The sequence below is a fragment of the Octopus sinensis genome, linkage group LG30 (genome assembly GCF_006345805.1).
Source record: "Octopus sinensis linkage group LG30, ASM634580v1, whole genome shotgun sequence".
NCBI lineage: Eukaryota > Metazoa > Mollusca > Cephalopoda > Octopoda > Octopodidae > Octopus > Octopus sinensis.
The window spans coordinates 10810387-10823772 of record NC_043026.1 but is presented as its reverse complement, the minus strand read 5'-3'; the positions used below and the strand labels follow the sequence as shown (position 1 = coordinate 10823772).

Sequence of the window (13386 nt, the reverse complement as noted above, 5' to 3'; positions counted from 1 at the left end):
GACTGTAAAAAAAAAAAAAAGAAAATGTGCAGATGTACTAGACTCCATATTCTTTGTAATAGCCTCTGCTAGCCACTACACATTCTTTATTTTCTCTCTTTGTTTCTTTCTGTAGAAGAGCATAGGCTCAAAACGGTAAAGACTTTTTCACTTCCCGAGCATTAGACTAATATATCTGTTTGTTGTCTACACCACCTGTCTTTGTCTTTTGTTTTTTTTGTGAATTCTCCCTATATATATATATATATATATATATAACGGGTAAGATTGATTTGTAAAAAATATGATGAAATGTCGGAGGAGTCAGCAGTTGTAATGATAAAGTTTTTGTTGTTACAATTGCATTCTGTAGGATGCGAAAGATGAACAACGCATGAAGTTTTAAGGAAATATTTATTTACCATTATGTTACAATACCTTGCCTCGACGGGCAAGTTATGATAAATCCAAAAGCATGCGAAGTAAAGTCTGTGTTTGTGTTCTCTTCATTGTTTAGTAGTAAATACCGAGAGAGAGATAGAATGATGTTGTAAGAGAACAGAATTAGAGATAGTGAGAGTTGTAGGGTGTGGGACGTTATCTCACAGTTGCTGACAGTAAATTTCATTTCTCTCTCTGACCATTATCTTTAGCAGAGGCATTCCTTGTGATCATGATTCTAGCAGTCCGTTCCCTGAGTCATTACGAGCTGCCTCGTTCAGTTGTTGCCAAGTGACTACTGGTTTTTGCTTGGGGGTTCTTTGTTTATATAACTATCCAGAAGGATAGACAAATCATTGAGAACAATAGATTTAGATGGTGATCTTGTTATCTCTATTCTAGCTTTTGGTGAAGTAGAAGAGGTTAGAAAGGGTCAAGTGGTAAAGACATTATTTCAGCTTAGCTAGAGGCATCTGGAAAATGTAAAACTGCAATCAGAGAAAAGCCATTGTTCCATCGTGGGAAAAGTTCTGTTGCAGTGTTAATTTAAATTTGGCTATGGTGGATTGAATCCACTGCATACATACATGGTGACTTGACCAAAGCTGGCAAGCTGTGTCAGACTCCAGTAATGGTTTCTAACGCCAACCACCTTACAGAATGTACTGGGTGCTTTTACATGGTACCACACAGGCGCTTTTCATCACCAGGACTGTTCTTAAGGCACACACTTTTATGTACTGTCACCAATACTTCACATCTGCTTTCCATGCTGGAGTTGGATGGTTTGACAGGAGCTGGCAAGTCAGAAGACTGCACCAAACTCTGTCTGCTCTGACATGGTTTTTACAGGTGGATGCCCTTCCTCATGTCAACCAATTTACAGAATGTACTGGGTACTTTTTATGTTGCACCAGCACTATTGAGGTTACGAAGTAACTTGCAAAACAAGACTCAACTGATGAGAGAGTAATGTTTAGGAAGATGGCTTTGTGCCAGGAAAGAGTATGATAGAAGGACTTGTAGTGGGAATGTTCAGCTGTCAGATAACTACATCCAGTATCACAATTCGTTAGAATTTTAGCCATGTGATCAACAAAATCTGACCAATCATGACTTTGCACAGAAGAGGCTCCAACGATGATCTTGTCTTTTGGCAAATTTCTTTCTGGCCCCATATTTGAAGAATGGTTCAAGTCATTTGTTTCTAGAGTTAGGAGCCTCAACCTACTGGAGAAAGCTACCCTCCAGCTAGATAATTGCTCTGCACACCCACAGGGAAACATCCTGTTGCGGATCCCTGGAATAAGCTGCCGGACGAGATAGTGAAGATGCAGACGACCACTCGGTTCAAAGTCTCTCTTGACCAGAAATGGCCTGAACTTTTTGCATGAACACCCCCCCTGTACATAACTCCATGTCCTTGCTTTTTGCGCCAAAAAATTAACTTAACTTTCCTACAGATCAGAGATGGCCAGATCAAGGTCCTCTATCTGCCCAAGAACACAATTAAGATGAGGAAAGGACTGTGCCAGAGGAAGCTGACAAACTTTATGTGACTGAATAAAAAACAAATATGAACTTTCATACAATGTAACTTTATTAATTAAACATACTTTTCAGAGCTTTCAAATCATTCACTGAGTGGTATGAGATCAGAACTGCAATGTAAAAGCATTTCATAAGTATTTACTGAAAATCCTTAGAGTTAACAGGAACTTCTTACAGAAGTAAACAATGTAAATATTTTTTAAAAGTTGTTTTAGTGCTGTAATTCATATTTTGCAAGTAGTTTATTGGTATTGTATAATAAATGTTAAACATGCTTTTTTTTTCATTCATGCACTTTACTAATCAAACCAAATAATTCATTTTCTTCTATTATCGCCTGTTCACCCTCATTACCTGTGAATCCGCTGCCCAGATAGAACACGGTTGGTTTTCTTGGACCCCGTCACCCGCATTATAGAGAGGGAGCACAGTAGTAATAATAATCCTTTGTACTAAAGGCACAAGGCCTGAAATCTGGTGGGAGGGGATTAGTCAATTACATCGACCCCAGTGTGTAACTGGTACTTAGTTTATCGACCCTGAAAGGAAAGGCAAAAATTGACCCCAGCAGCATTTGAACTCAGAATGTAAAGATAGACGAAATACTGCTAAGCTTTTCACCTGGCATACTAACGATTCTGCCAGCTCACTACCTTAAATAATAGTAATGGTTTCAAATTTTGACATAAGGCCAGCATGTTTGGGGAAGGGGCTATGTCAAGTTGATTACATTATAATCATTACATATTTTGAGGTCTTTCGTTTTGTATGAATCTTTTTATGTCTGTTTAGATCACTTTCAGAAATAACACTGGGACTTAAGAAGTGTTGAGGGCAGAGTAGGCATAGCAACAAGATCAATACGCATGGAATCTCAAGGGTGAAGTTGTCCATTGATGGGCTGAGGGTCACATCACTTCCTGTAAGATCCCCAGTAGGCACACCGTCCTCATTCAGTGAGGTGGGGACGTGTGTGGGGATCCCGATATCAGTGACAGGATCCATGGCGCGATTGTCATGGAGTTGATTGCCTTGAAGAACCAGAGAATGGGAACCATAATCAAGAACAAAATGGCCCAGCCTGTCCCTATGTAGGGTCAGTGACGATGGGGCACTGGTGTCAGGATCTGTTATTCCATGATCAGGAGTCAGTTGGTTGCTCTTCACCTTGGCATGATTGGGAAGCATGTTGGGTCTGACATGGAGACCCTTCCTCATGCTCAGAGCCACGGGCGTTACAGCACCTGGCAGCTGTATGGCATTGTGGATTTGTTGCAGACTCATTTTTGTTTTCGCAGAATTTCCTCAGGAATGAAGGCCTTTCAACCAGGATTGGACCTACTAAGATGCTAAAGGACACTCAGGCCACCATCTGGGGCCAATCTAAGAGAGTGCCAGAGCAAACCAGAGCCCCAAAGCTGTCTATCAGTCCAGCACCAATTCACATTTCTCATGCCAGCTGAACGTGGAATGGCAGTAAACAATGGACTCTGATGATATTATACTGGCAATAACACCAGGATGCACATCTAACAGTGTGCAGTCGAAATGCATGTAGGTCCACAAAAGAATGCTGTAAATAACCGTTTAATAAAATTATAGATGCAGAAAATCTTCATTCCTCTGATTATTATTAATACTATTACTTTATGGAAACTATGCAGTACTGGATAGGACACTCGAATTTACCAAGTGAGGAAAATTACCAGAGTCTAGCAACTTATTGCTAATTTGGGCATCAACATTTACTGTGGTTGGTCAGCGTACATAACCAATTTAAGAGGAAACATATCCCTGTGAAATCATTTTTGTGTATATATATATATATATATATATGCATGTGTGTGTGTCTGTCCCATCACCACTTCTTGACAATTGGTGTTGGTGTGTTCATATCTCCATAACTTAGTGGTTCAGCAAAAGGAGACCAACATAAGTACCACGGTTAACAAAAAATAGCACTGAGGTCGATTTGTTCAACTAAGATTCTTGAAGGTGTTGCTCCAGTATGGCAGCAGTCTAATAACTGAAGCATGTAAAAGATAAACAGAACAATTTTTCAAGTCTCCTCTTCAACAGATTTCTCTCCAGAGTGTATTTGTTTGTGTTTTTTTAAAAGACTCTCAGTGGTAAATGATTTCTCACAGATTTCACAATGAAAGATGCTTTCACCAGCGTGTATTCGTTTGTGATTTGTTAAATAACGATTACAGACAAAATATTCATCACATATTTCACATTTATATGTCTTTTGCCTTGTATGAATCTTTTTATGTCTGTTTAGATCACTTTTAGAAACAAAAGCCTTCCCACAGATTTCACACTGATAAGGTTTCTCCCCAGTGTGAATTCGTTCGTGAACTACAAGATGGGAATTTTTGGTAAAAGATTTCCCACAAATTTCACAGTGAAATGGGCTTTCACCTGTATGAATTCTGACATGCTCTGTTAAATTACTCTTTTTACCAAAAGATTTCTCACATATTTCACAATGATAGGGCTTTTCTCCATTGTGTCTACGCCTGTGAATGATCAGTTGTGAATAATCAATATATTTCCTCCCACACAGTTCACATTGATGCAGTTTATTTTCTCCGTGTATCTGTTTATGTCTTTTTAGATGACTGTTAGTAATAAAAGATTTTCCACATATATCACAGTAAAATGGTTTCTCCCCTGTATGTATTTGCACATGAACTGCAAGATAAGACCTATTACTGAAGGATTTCTCACAGATCTGACAGTGAAATGGTTTTTCCCCCGAGTGGACTTTTTTGTGAACAGCAAGACTAGAATTATTAGCGAAGGATTTCCCACATATTTCGCAGTGAAATGGTTTTTCCCCAGTGTGAAATCTCTCATGCTCTGTTAAATTAATCTTTTTATCAAAAGATTTGTTACATTTATCACAATGATATGGCTTTTCTACAATGTGACTACGTTTATGAATTATCAACTGTGAATTATCATTATATGTCTTCCCACAGACTTCACACTGATGCAGTTTATCTCCTCCATGTATCTGTTTATGTCTTTTCAAGTGGCTGTTAGTTATAAAAGATTTGCCACATATATCACAGTAAAATGATTTCGCTCCAGTATGTATTCGTACATGAGCTGCAAGATGAGACCTGCTACCGAACGACTTCTCACAGATCTGACAGTTAAATGGTTTTCCTCTGGTGTGACTACGTATGTGGATAACAAGATGAGAATTTTCGCTGAAAGATTTCTCACACATTCCACACTGAAACTGTTTTTCTCCAGAATGCATTTCTTTGTGTGTTAAGACTTCTTGTTCTGAAGAGAAAGTTTCCTTACAAATCTCACAGCTAAATTCAGGAATATCCCTGTACAATGGCTCTTGTTTGATAAATGTTTCACTAGGTACAGCTTTCTCATCTCTGTCTGTGTCTCTCTCATTAAAAACATTAGTGTCTGGAGTGTCCAAGTGATTAACATTCTCCATATTAATTCTTGAGGAAGTTTTAAAAACCTGATAAATGTTTGAGTTAAACTATAACAGTTCTGTTTCTGGTCTCAGATTTCACAGGCCTCTGTTTACAAATTGTAGAACAAATGTAATGTAGATATATTTTCTTTGGACAATTTGAATGCTTGTTGCTGTCAGGATTCTTCCTAAATGACGCAAAATAGCTATGAAGACTTCTATTTGCATAAGAGGAAATTCTGGTGCGATTGATGAATGTTGTGTTGGTTGAAAACTCTGCAGCCTCAACAGATGGCTGGAAGTAGACTTTCTAGTGGAAACACTTCTTCAAGAGGTTGTAATGGACTGTTCAGTTAGCACAACTGTAAAATATATTTATAAAAAAAAAAAAGAGAGAAATGAAAATGTTAGATGTTGCAGAAAAAAATGTGCCTGCTTGCATGTATACATGTATATATGTGACAAAATGACACAGAAAAAGTGGAATAGAAAGGAAAAGACCAGAGAGAAGAGGAGACATGAGGAACAGAAAGCCATTGGTTACAGAATGTGGGAAAGAACATAATAATAGGGGAGGGGAAGCACTCTGTCGGTTACGACGACGAGGGTTCCGGTTGATCTGAATCAACGGAACAGCCTGCTTGTGAAATTAACGTGTAAGTGGCTGAGCACTCCACAGACACGTGTACCCTTAACGTAGTTCTCGGGGGATATTCAGCGTGACACAGGGAGCGACAAGGCCGGCCCTTTGAAATACAGGTACAACAGAAACAGGAAGTAAGAGTGAGAGAAAGTTGTGGTGAAAGAGTACAGCAGGGATCACCACCATCCCCTGCCGGAGCCTCGTGGAGCTTTTAGGTGTTTTCGCTCAATAAACACCCACAATGCCCGGTCTGGGAATCGAAACCGCGAGTCCGCTGCCCTAACCACTGGGCCATTGCGCCTCCACTAACATAATAATAATCCTTTCTACTATAAGCACAAGGCCTGAAATTGGTGGGGAGGGGGAGAGTTGATTACATCGATACCAGTGTATTACTGGTACTTAATTTATTGACCCCCGAAAAGGATGAAAGGCAAAGTCAACCTCAGTGGAATTTGAACTCAGAACATAGCAGCAGACGAAATACCGCTAAGCATTTCACCCAGCCTGCTAACAATTCAGCCAGCTTACCACCTTACTAATACTACTACTACTAATAATAATAATAATAAAGCTGAAGTCAAGATCAAATAAATGGTGCATGTGTTTCAACCACATGGTTCCGGGTTCAGTCCCACTGCATAGCATCTTGGGCAAATGTCTTCTGCTATAGCCCCGGGTCGACCAATGCCTTGTGAGTGGATTTGGTAAACGGAAACTGAAAGAAGCCTGTCGTATATATGTATATATATATATATATGTATGTGTGTGTGTGTGTGTGTGTGTGCTTGTGCTTGTCCTAGCATTGCTTGACAACCGATGCTGGTGTGTTTACGTCCCCGTCACTTAGCGGTTCGGCAAAAGAGACCAATAGAATAAGTACTGGGCTTACAAAGAATAAGTCCCGGGGTCGATTTGCTCGACTAAAGGCGGTGCTCCAGCATGGCCGCAGTCAAATGACTGAAACAAGTAAAAGAGAGAGAGTATCCCCTCGAGTGAGTGGATCTATAGTAAAGAAAAAGAGAGAGGTAGCTTCATGCTAGAAGAGGGTTAAATTATGAAAGAAGGGTCCAGAACAGGTTTTTACTGCAGAGGAAATACACGACTACTCTAAACGTTAGAGTAGTAATGTATTTATAGGTATTGCTAGATTTCAGGATAGTCATTTTATCTTTTTGCCAAATAAACATACACATTATATATTTGTTCTTCACTTCAGATTTATTATTGTTCTTATTTATTATCCTTAGTCTGAAAATCTTTTGCCACACGTCCTGTCATTTCTTCAGCGACTTTCCATATCTGTTTAATCCATAGCGCAGTGCTTTTCAAACTTTTTGCAGGAGCGGAACCCCAAGGAAACATTCCACTGGCACAAGGAACCTCTGTACAATAATTTAATAGTCTTATGCACACATATCTGCACAGGAGAATTAAAAATTACTGCCGATTTTAGCAGTTTTGTAACTTCTTGCAGAACCCCTGGACTGTACTGGCGGAACCCTGGTTGAAAACCACTGCCATAGTGGACTAAACAGAATAGAAGTTACGTGGGGTGGAGAGTCGCTGAAGAGGTCACAGGAAGCGTGACGAAATGACATAAAATAAGAAAATTAATAAAATAAATCTGAAGTGGAGAACGAGTATATATAAGTGCACGTTTATTTGGCAAAAAAAAAAACCAAACGACCATCCTGAAATATAATAATATCCGCTTCAACACATGATTTTACATCAAGGTACCTTGCAAAACAAGTACATAAACGTAATATTTATAGGTAGTTAATTATATGGTCGGTCATATAGTGACCATTGGTTTCGCATCCATAAAGCGCTTAGACTCACAGACGCGGCCATTGGAGTCTGAAGAGTCGTCTTTTAGGCTAAGCGCTTTTATGGATGCGAAACAATTGGTCACTCAATGACCGGTCATATAACTAATTGTGTATATATATATATATATATATATATATATATATATATATATACTGGAAGTTTCAGAAATTTTTTGCGAATTTGTGTTCGACACATGGGAAATAATACGACTATGCAAAACCAAAATTGAGAGATTTAATGGATATTTAGCTGTTATTATTAGCACGTCTCATGACCATCTCATACCGTCTTTGTCACTGATGTAGGATCGTTTTTCAATATTTTTCTCGCTTTAAACACACTTAATGGTCAGTTGCTGGGATTTAATTAAACAATTCCGACTGTCCGTAAAACTGTTATTAAATAAATAATAAAAAAGTTCGAAAATTTGATTTTTTTTTTTTGTTTTTGCATAGTAGTAGAATATCCCGTGTGTAGAACACAAATTCGCAAGCATTTTCTGAAAATTCCAAAAAATAAGAGTTATAAGAGGTTATATGCCATGCATAAAGAAAATTCCGCCCCCCTCTCTCTATATATATATGTACATGCATGCATATATATATATATACATACATACATACATATATATATATATTATATGGGTGTGTGCGGATTCATAGATTTATGTTTCTTAGTTGAGGGCAAAATGTTTAAAAAACCATCACTCACTCATTATGTTTTTAATTACTTGAGCTAAATTTCATTATTTCGTATGTATGAAATTACCTTTCGTTAAGGTGAACGTTAATGTTTGTGGCAAGACAAGGCGACCTATATGTTTCAGGGTCGATGTTCCACCACCTTCAGGATTAAATATTTCATTTCATTTCATTACAAACTATACAACACTGTTAACTGTTTACAATCCATTTTAATTGACATCGAAAATTCATATTATTCGTGTGCATAGATTAATAAGTAAAAGGAAAAAGAATAAATAACACGAGGAAGCTAAGTTTGTTCAGAACAAAGCAATTAAACCCAGTCACTTTGTTCTAATTTTAAGCAGAGACTGGAACATTATGATACATGTAAATATATCGCTAATGGTTAATTACATTTCGTTAATAAGTTAATAGTTCGATTACTGGATAAGCTGACTGGTTTGTATTTTTCCCTGCGATTAAATTATAGCTGAAAGTTTTCCTCGTTATTTTATGTTATGGATTTCAACATCAAAGCTAGTTTGCCCTAATAATATTGTTAAATGCTTTAATATTTGTAGCTAAAAAACCCCACCACAAAACAGCCAAGTGCTTGTGTTAGATGAGATATATGAAAGATACTTACAAGATGATAGCTTTTGGTATGGGGTTAACAAAATAGATTTAGATAGGATAGCACCGCGAAGCAGAGAGTTAATGAAATCGTTCAAGAATGAAGTGCCGGGAAATAGCTACCATATTATACATGGAGAAAGAGAGAGAGAACGATAGAGATATAGAGTGTATTTATGAGAGGGGCAGATAGAGCGATAGAAAGAGACATACGGATGTAGCGAGAGAGATAAAGAGTGTGTATATTTATGAGAGAGAGAGAGAGAGAGAAAGGTAGAACTATAGAGATATAGAGAGAGTGTGAAAGAGAGATAAAGAGTGTGTATATTTATGAGAGAGAGAGGGAGAGAAATAGAGCGATAGAAAGAGACATACGGATGTAGCGAGAGAGATAAAGAGTGTGCATATTTATGAGAGAGAGAGAAAGATAGAACTATAGAGATATAGAGAGAGTGTGAAAGAGAGATAAAGAGTGTGTATATTTATGAGAGAGGGAGAGAAATAGAGCGATAGAAAGAGACATACGGATGTAGAGAGAGAGTCAAAGAGAGATAAAAAGTGTGGATCTTTATGAGAGAGAGAGAAAGATAGAACTATACAGATATAGAGAGAGCGTGAAAGAGAGATAAAGAGTGTGTATATTTATGAGAGAGAGAGAAATAGAACTATAGAGATATAGAGAGAGTGTGAAAGAGAGAGATAAAGAGTGTGTATATTTATGAGAGAGGGAGGGAGAGAAATAGAACGATAGAAAGAAACATAGGGAGAGAGTAAAATACAAAGTTACTACTGCAGCTAATTTTGGACTTAATTCATTTGTCAGAACCCGGTCGTAGAAATATATTTTATGCACTAAATTTGCAAGATCTTTCGTTTGAGGTACATATAAGTGTTATGTAGATTAAAATGAAACCGACAAAGCTGGGTGAATGTAATAAAATGACTTGGCTATCCTGAATGGGTGAAACGAAAAGTAGTTTTGTTCATAGCTTTTACTTGTTTCAATCATTGGACTTTGGCCATGCTTGGGCACCGCCTTGAAGGATTTGGTCGAACGAATCGATCCCAGTACTTATTTTTAAGACTGTTATTTATTCTGCCGAAATCTTTTGCCGAACAGCTAGTGTACGGGGATGTAAACAAACCAGTACCTGTTGTCAAGCAGTGGTGCAGGACACACACACACACATTTACGACAGACGTATCTTTTCGGTTTGAACGGCAGTTTTTCTAGCGGTGTCATATGAAATTGTTACCCATGATTATGACCCTAGTATCGATCTATTGCATTTTAATTTGTTTTAGGGTTAGGCTTAGGGGTGGGGGAAGGGTATCTTTTTTTCTTCACAAATGTAAATAAACCCAATCTGTTTCTTAAACGAGGGACATATTCATACGGCACAGAATGTTTTCACCTCAAAAAGACGTCATTGATTGGTTGAAATTGCAGCAATTGAAGAAAAAAACAAATATCTTACAATCTATAGAATCTTCTCAATAAAGCCAAGAGAAAAAGATGTTTTATAAACACATTCTACCAGTATACGAAGTTTAAAATTTTTTAGTTACCTAGAAATTATGTTAAAAACTGCCTTTCAAACCGAAAAGATCCTGACAGACTTCTGTTTACCAGATCCACTTTCGAGCTTTGGCTGGCCCGGGGCTATAGTAGAAGACACTTGCCTGTTGGCTCAGCACTGGATTAACCATTAAGCAAAATAAGCACATGTTTAGGGCATCAAGGGAAGAAAGGTACCACAGAGATGGCAAATGGTTTATGCCACACACAAAAAACATTACAATAATTTAAAACTTGCTAAAATAATATTTGAAATGGTTTATATGATCAAAAATATAATTTTGAAGTGTTCAGGATGTCTCATTGGTTCACAAGGAAACAGAAATACCAAAATCTATTTCTTTGTGGATGACTTCAAACTATATGCAAAGAATATGCATGAGATGAAAAACAGCCTTGACATGTTTACAACATTCTCAAAGAATGTAGATTTGGAGTTTGGCCAGAATAAATGTTGCTATATGGTTGTGAAAAGAAGGTAAAATTGTAAACCAGGCAAGGAACATCTCCATCAATGACTTCACTATATCTGATGAGGAATGTTACAGGTATCTAGGGGTGGATGAAAACATATGTTACAATGACACCTGTAGCAAAACACATGTCATTGAAGAATAGTACAGCTGAATGAAGAAAATATGGACCTCGGAACTCTGCATTCAATATAACAATGTTTGTAGTGCCAGTACTCATACCAACATTTGGGCTACCTGATTGGACACTTGATGCGATCCAAGCCATTGATGTGAAAATCCAGAAGATACTGACCAGCGTACATAATTTCCACATCAATAGTGATGTAGCTGCCTCTTCCTAAAATGAAAACAAGGGGAAAGGGGCTTAACATCAATCCAGACTGCCTTTGAATATCATATCATATGCCACAACTACAATTTCACTTGGTTTGATGAGTCTTCTTAAGCACAGCAAATTGCCAAAGGTCATGATCACCTGTTATTGCTTGGAGAACTATGATGAACAAGAGGGTGCTTAGGACTGATCTTTGGTGGACCCCTACTTGTATGCTGAATTCATTGCTATTCTCATTACCAACCCTTACCTTACTGAGAGCATCTCTGTACATGACTTGTACAGCTCTCACCAGCCATAGTTTCGGCAATGACCACCAGATAAGGGAGCAGGGGATCCTGTTGAAGGCTTTCTCCATATCAACAAAAGTCTAACCCCCCAACCTTCCTTTTATATATATATATATATATATATATATATATATATATAGTCCTTCAGGCAATTACGGAGGAATTCAAGACAGGTTGCCCCTGGAGCTCCTCTATGCTGACGACCTTGCTCTAATTGCTGAGTCACTATCACAACTGGAGGAGAAGTTTCAGGTGTGGAAGGAGGGTTTAGAATCGAGGGGCCTTAGAGTCAACCTAGCTAAAACCAAAGTACTAATAAGTAGGAAGGTAGACAATCCACAAATGTCTTCAGGAAGATGGCCCTGCTCGATCTGTAGAAAAGGTGTGGGTAGAAACTCTATAAGATGTACCCAGTGTAAGCTATGGACACATAAGAGGTGCAGCAATGTCAAAGGTAGGCTAACTGGGAAAATAGTTTTTGTATGTGGCAGATGCTCGGGAGCATTAACCTCCGAAAATCTGCAGAAAACAACTTCTGTCACTTTCCAGGGGGAAAAAAGAAGTAGTTGATAGCTTCCGTCATCTAGGTGACCAAGTCAGTAGTGGGGGTGGGTGCGTTGAAAGTGTAACTGCTAGAATAAGAATAGCCTGGGCAAAGTTTAGGGAGCTCTTACCTCTGCTGGTGACTAAAGGCCTCTCGCTCAGAGTAAAAGGCAGACTGTATGATGCATGTGTACGAACAGCCATGCTACATGGCAGTGAAACATGGGCCATGACTGCTGAGGACATGCGTAAGCTCGCGAGGAATGAAGCCAGTATGCTCCGATGGATGTGTAATGTCAGTGTACATACTTGACAGAGCGTTAGTACCTTGAGAGAAATGTTGTACCTAAGAAGCATCAGTTGTGGTGTGCAAGAAAGACGATTGCGCTGGTATGGTCATGTGGCGAGAATGGATGAAGATAGGTGTGTGAAAAAGTGCCAATCCCTAGCAGTTGAGGGAACCCGTGGAAGAGGTAGACCCAGGAAAACCTGGGACGAGGTGGTGAAGCATGACCTTCGAACTTTAGGCCTCACTGAGGAAATGACCAGCGACCGAGACCTTTGGAAATATGCTGTACGTGAGAAGACCAGGCAGGACAAGTGAGCCCAGCCCACTTATGCATGCCTTTCCTCCCTTGGACACAAAGACCTGTTGAGGCAAGCGAAGTCGATATCGAACCTCATCCGACGACAGGCACCCATGCCAACCCCCTTTGCTTACGAAGACATGTTGGTGCAAGTGAAATCGAAATCGGAATCGAAATTGAACCAATCCTATGACTGGCACCCGGCAGATGCCAGGACCCCTGGACTGGTGGTACGTAAAAAGCACTATCCAAATCGTGGCCGATGCCAGCGCCGCCTCGTCTGGCTCCCGTGCCGGTGGCACGTAAAATGCACCAATCCGACTGTGGCCGTTGCCAGCCTCGCCTGGCACCTGTGCG

General features: G+C 39.0%; 2 protein-coding genes across 2 annotated transcripts in view; both read right to left on the bottom strand.

Annotated features, from left to right (window-relative positions):
* The window catches only part of LOC115226522 (gastrula zinc finger protein XlCGF17.1-like), a 371227-nt gene that overhangs the window by 8569 nt on the left and 349272 nt on the right, over nucleotides 1–13386 (bottom strand). The window lies entirely within an intron of this gene.
* LOC115226521 (zinc finger protein OZF-like) lies at nucleotides 3793–9440 on the bottom strand. The gene is made up of 2 exons (XM_029797520.2): nucleotides 9234–9440; nucleotides 3793–5784 (listed from the first exon to the last, which is right to left on the bottom strand). The coding sequence occupies exon 2, from the start codon at nucleotides 5438–5440 to the stop codon at nucleotides 4031–4033; it is 1410 nt and encodes a 469-aa protein (XP_029653380.1). The 5' UTR covers nucleotides 5441–5784; nucleotides 9234–9440; the 3' UTR covers nucleotides 3793–4030.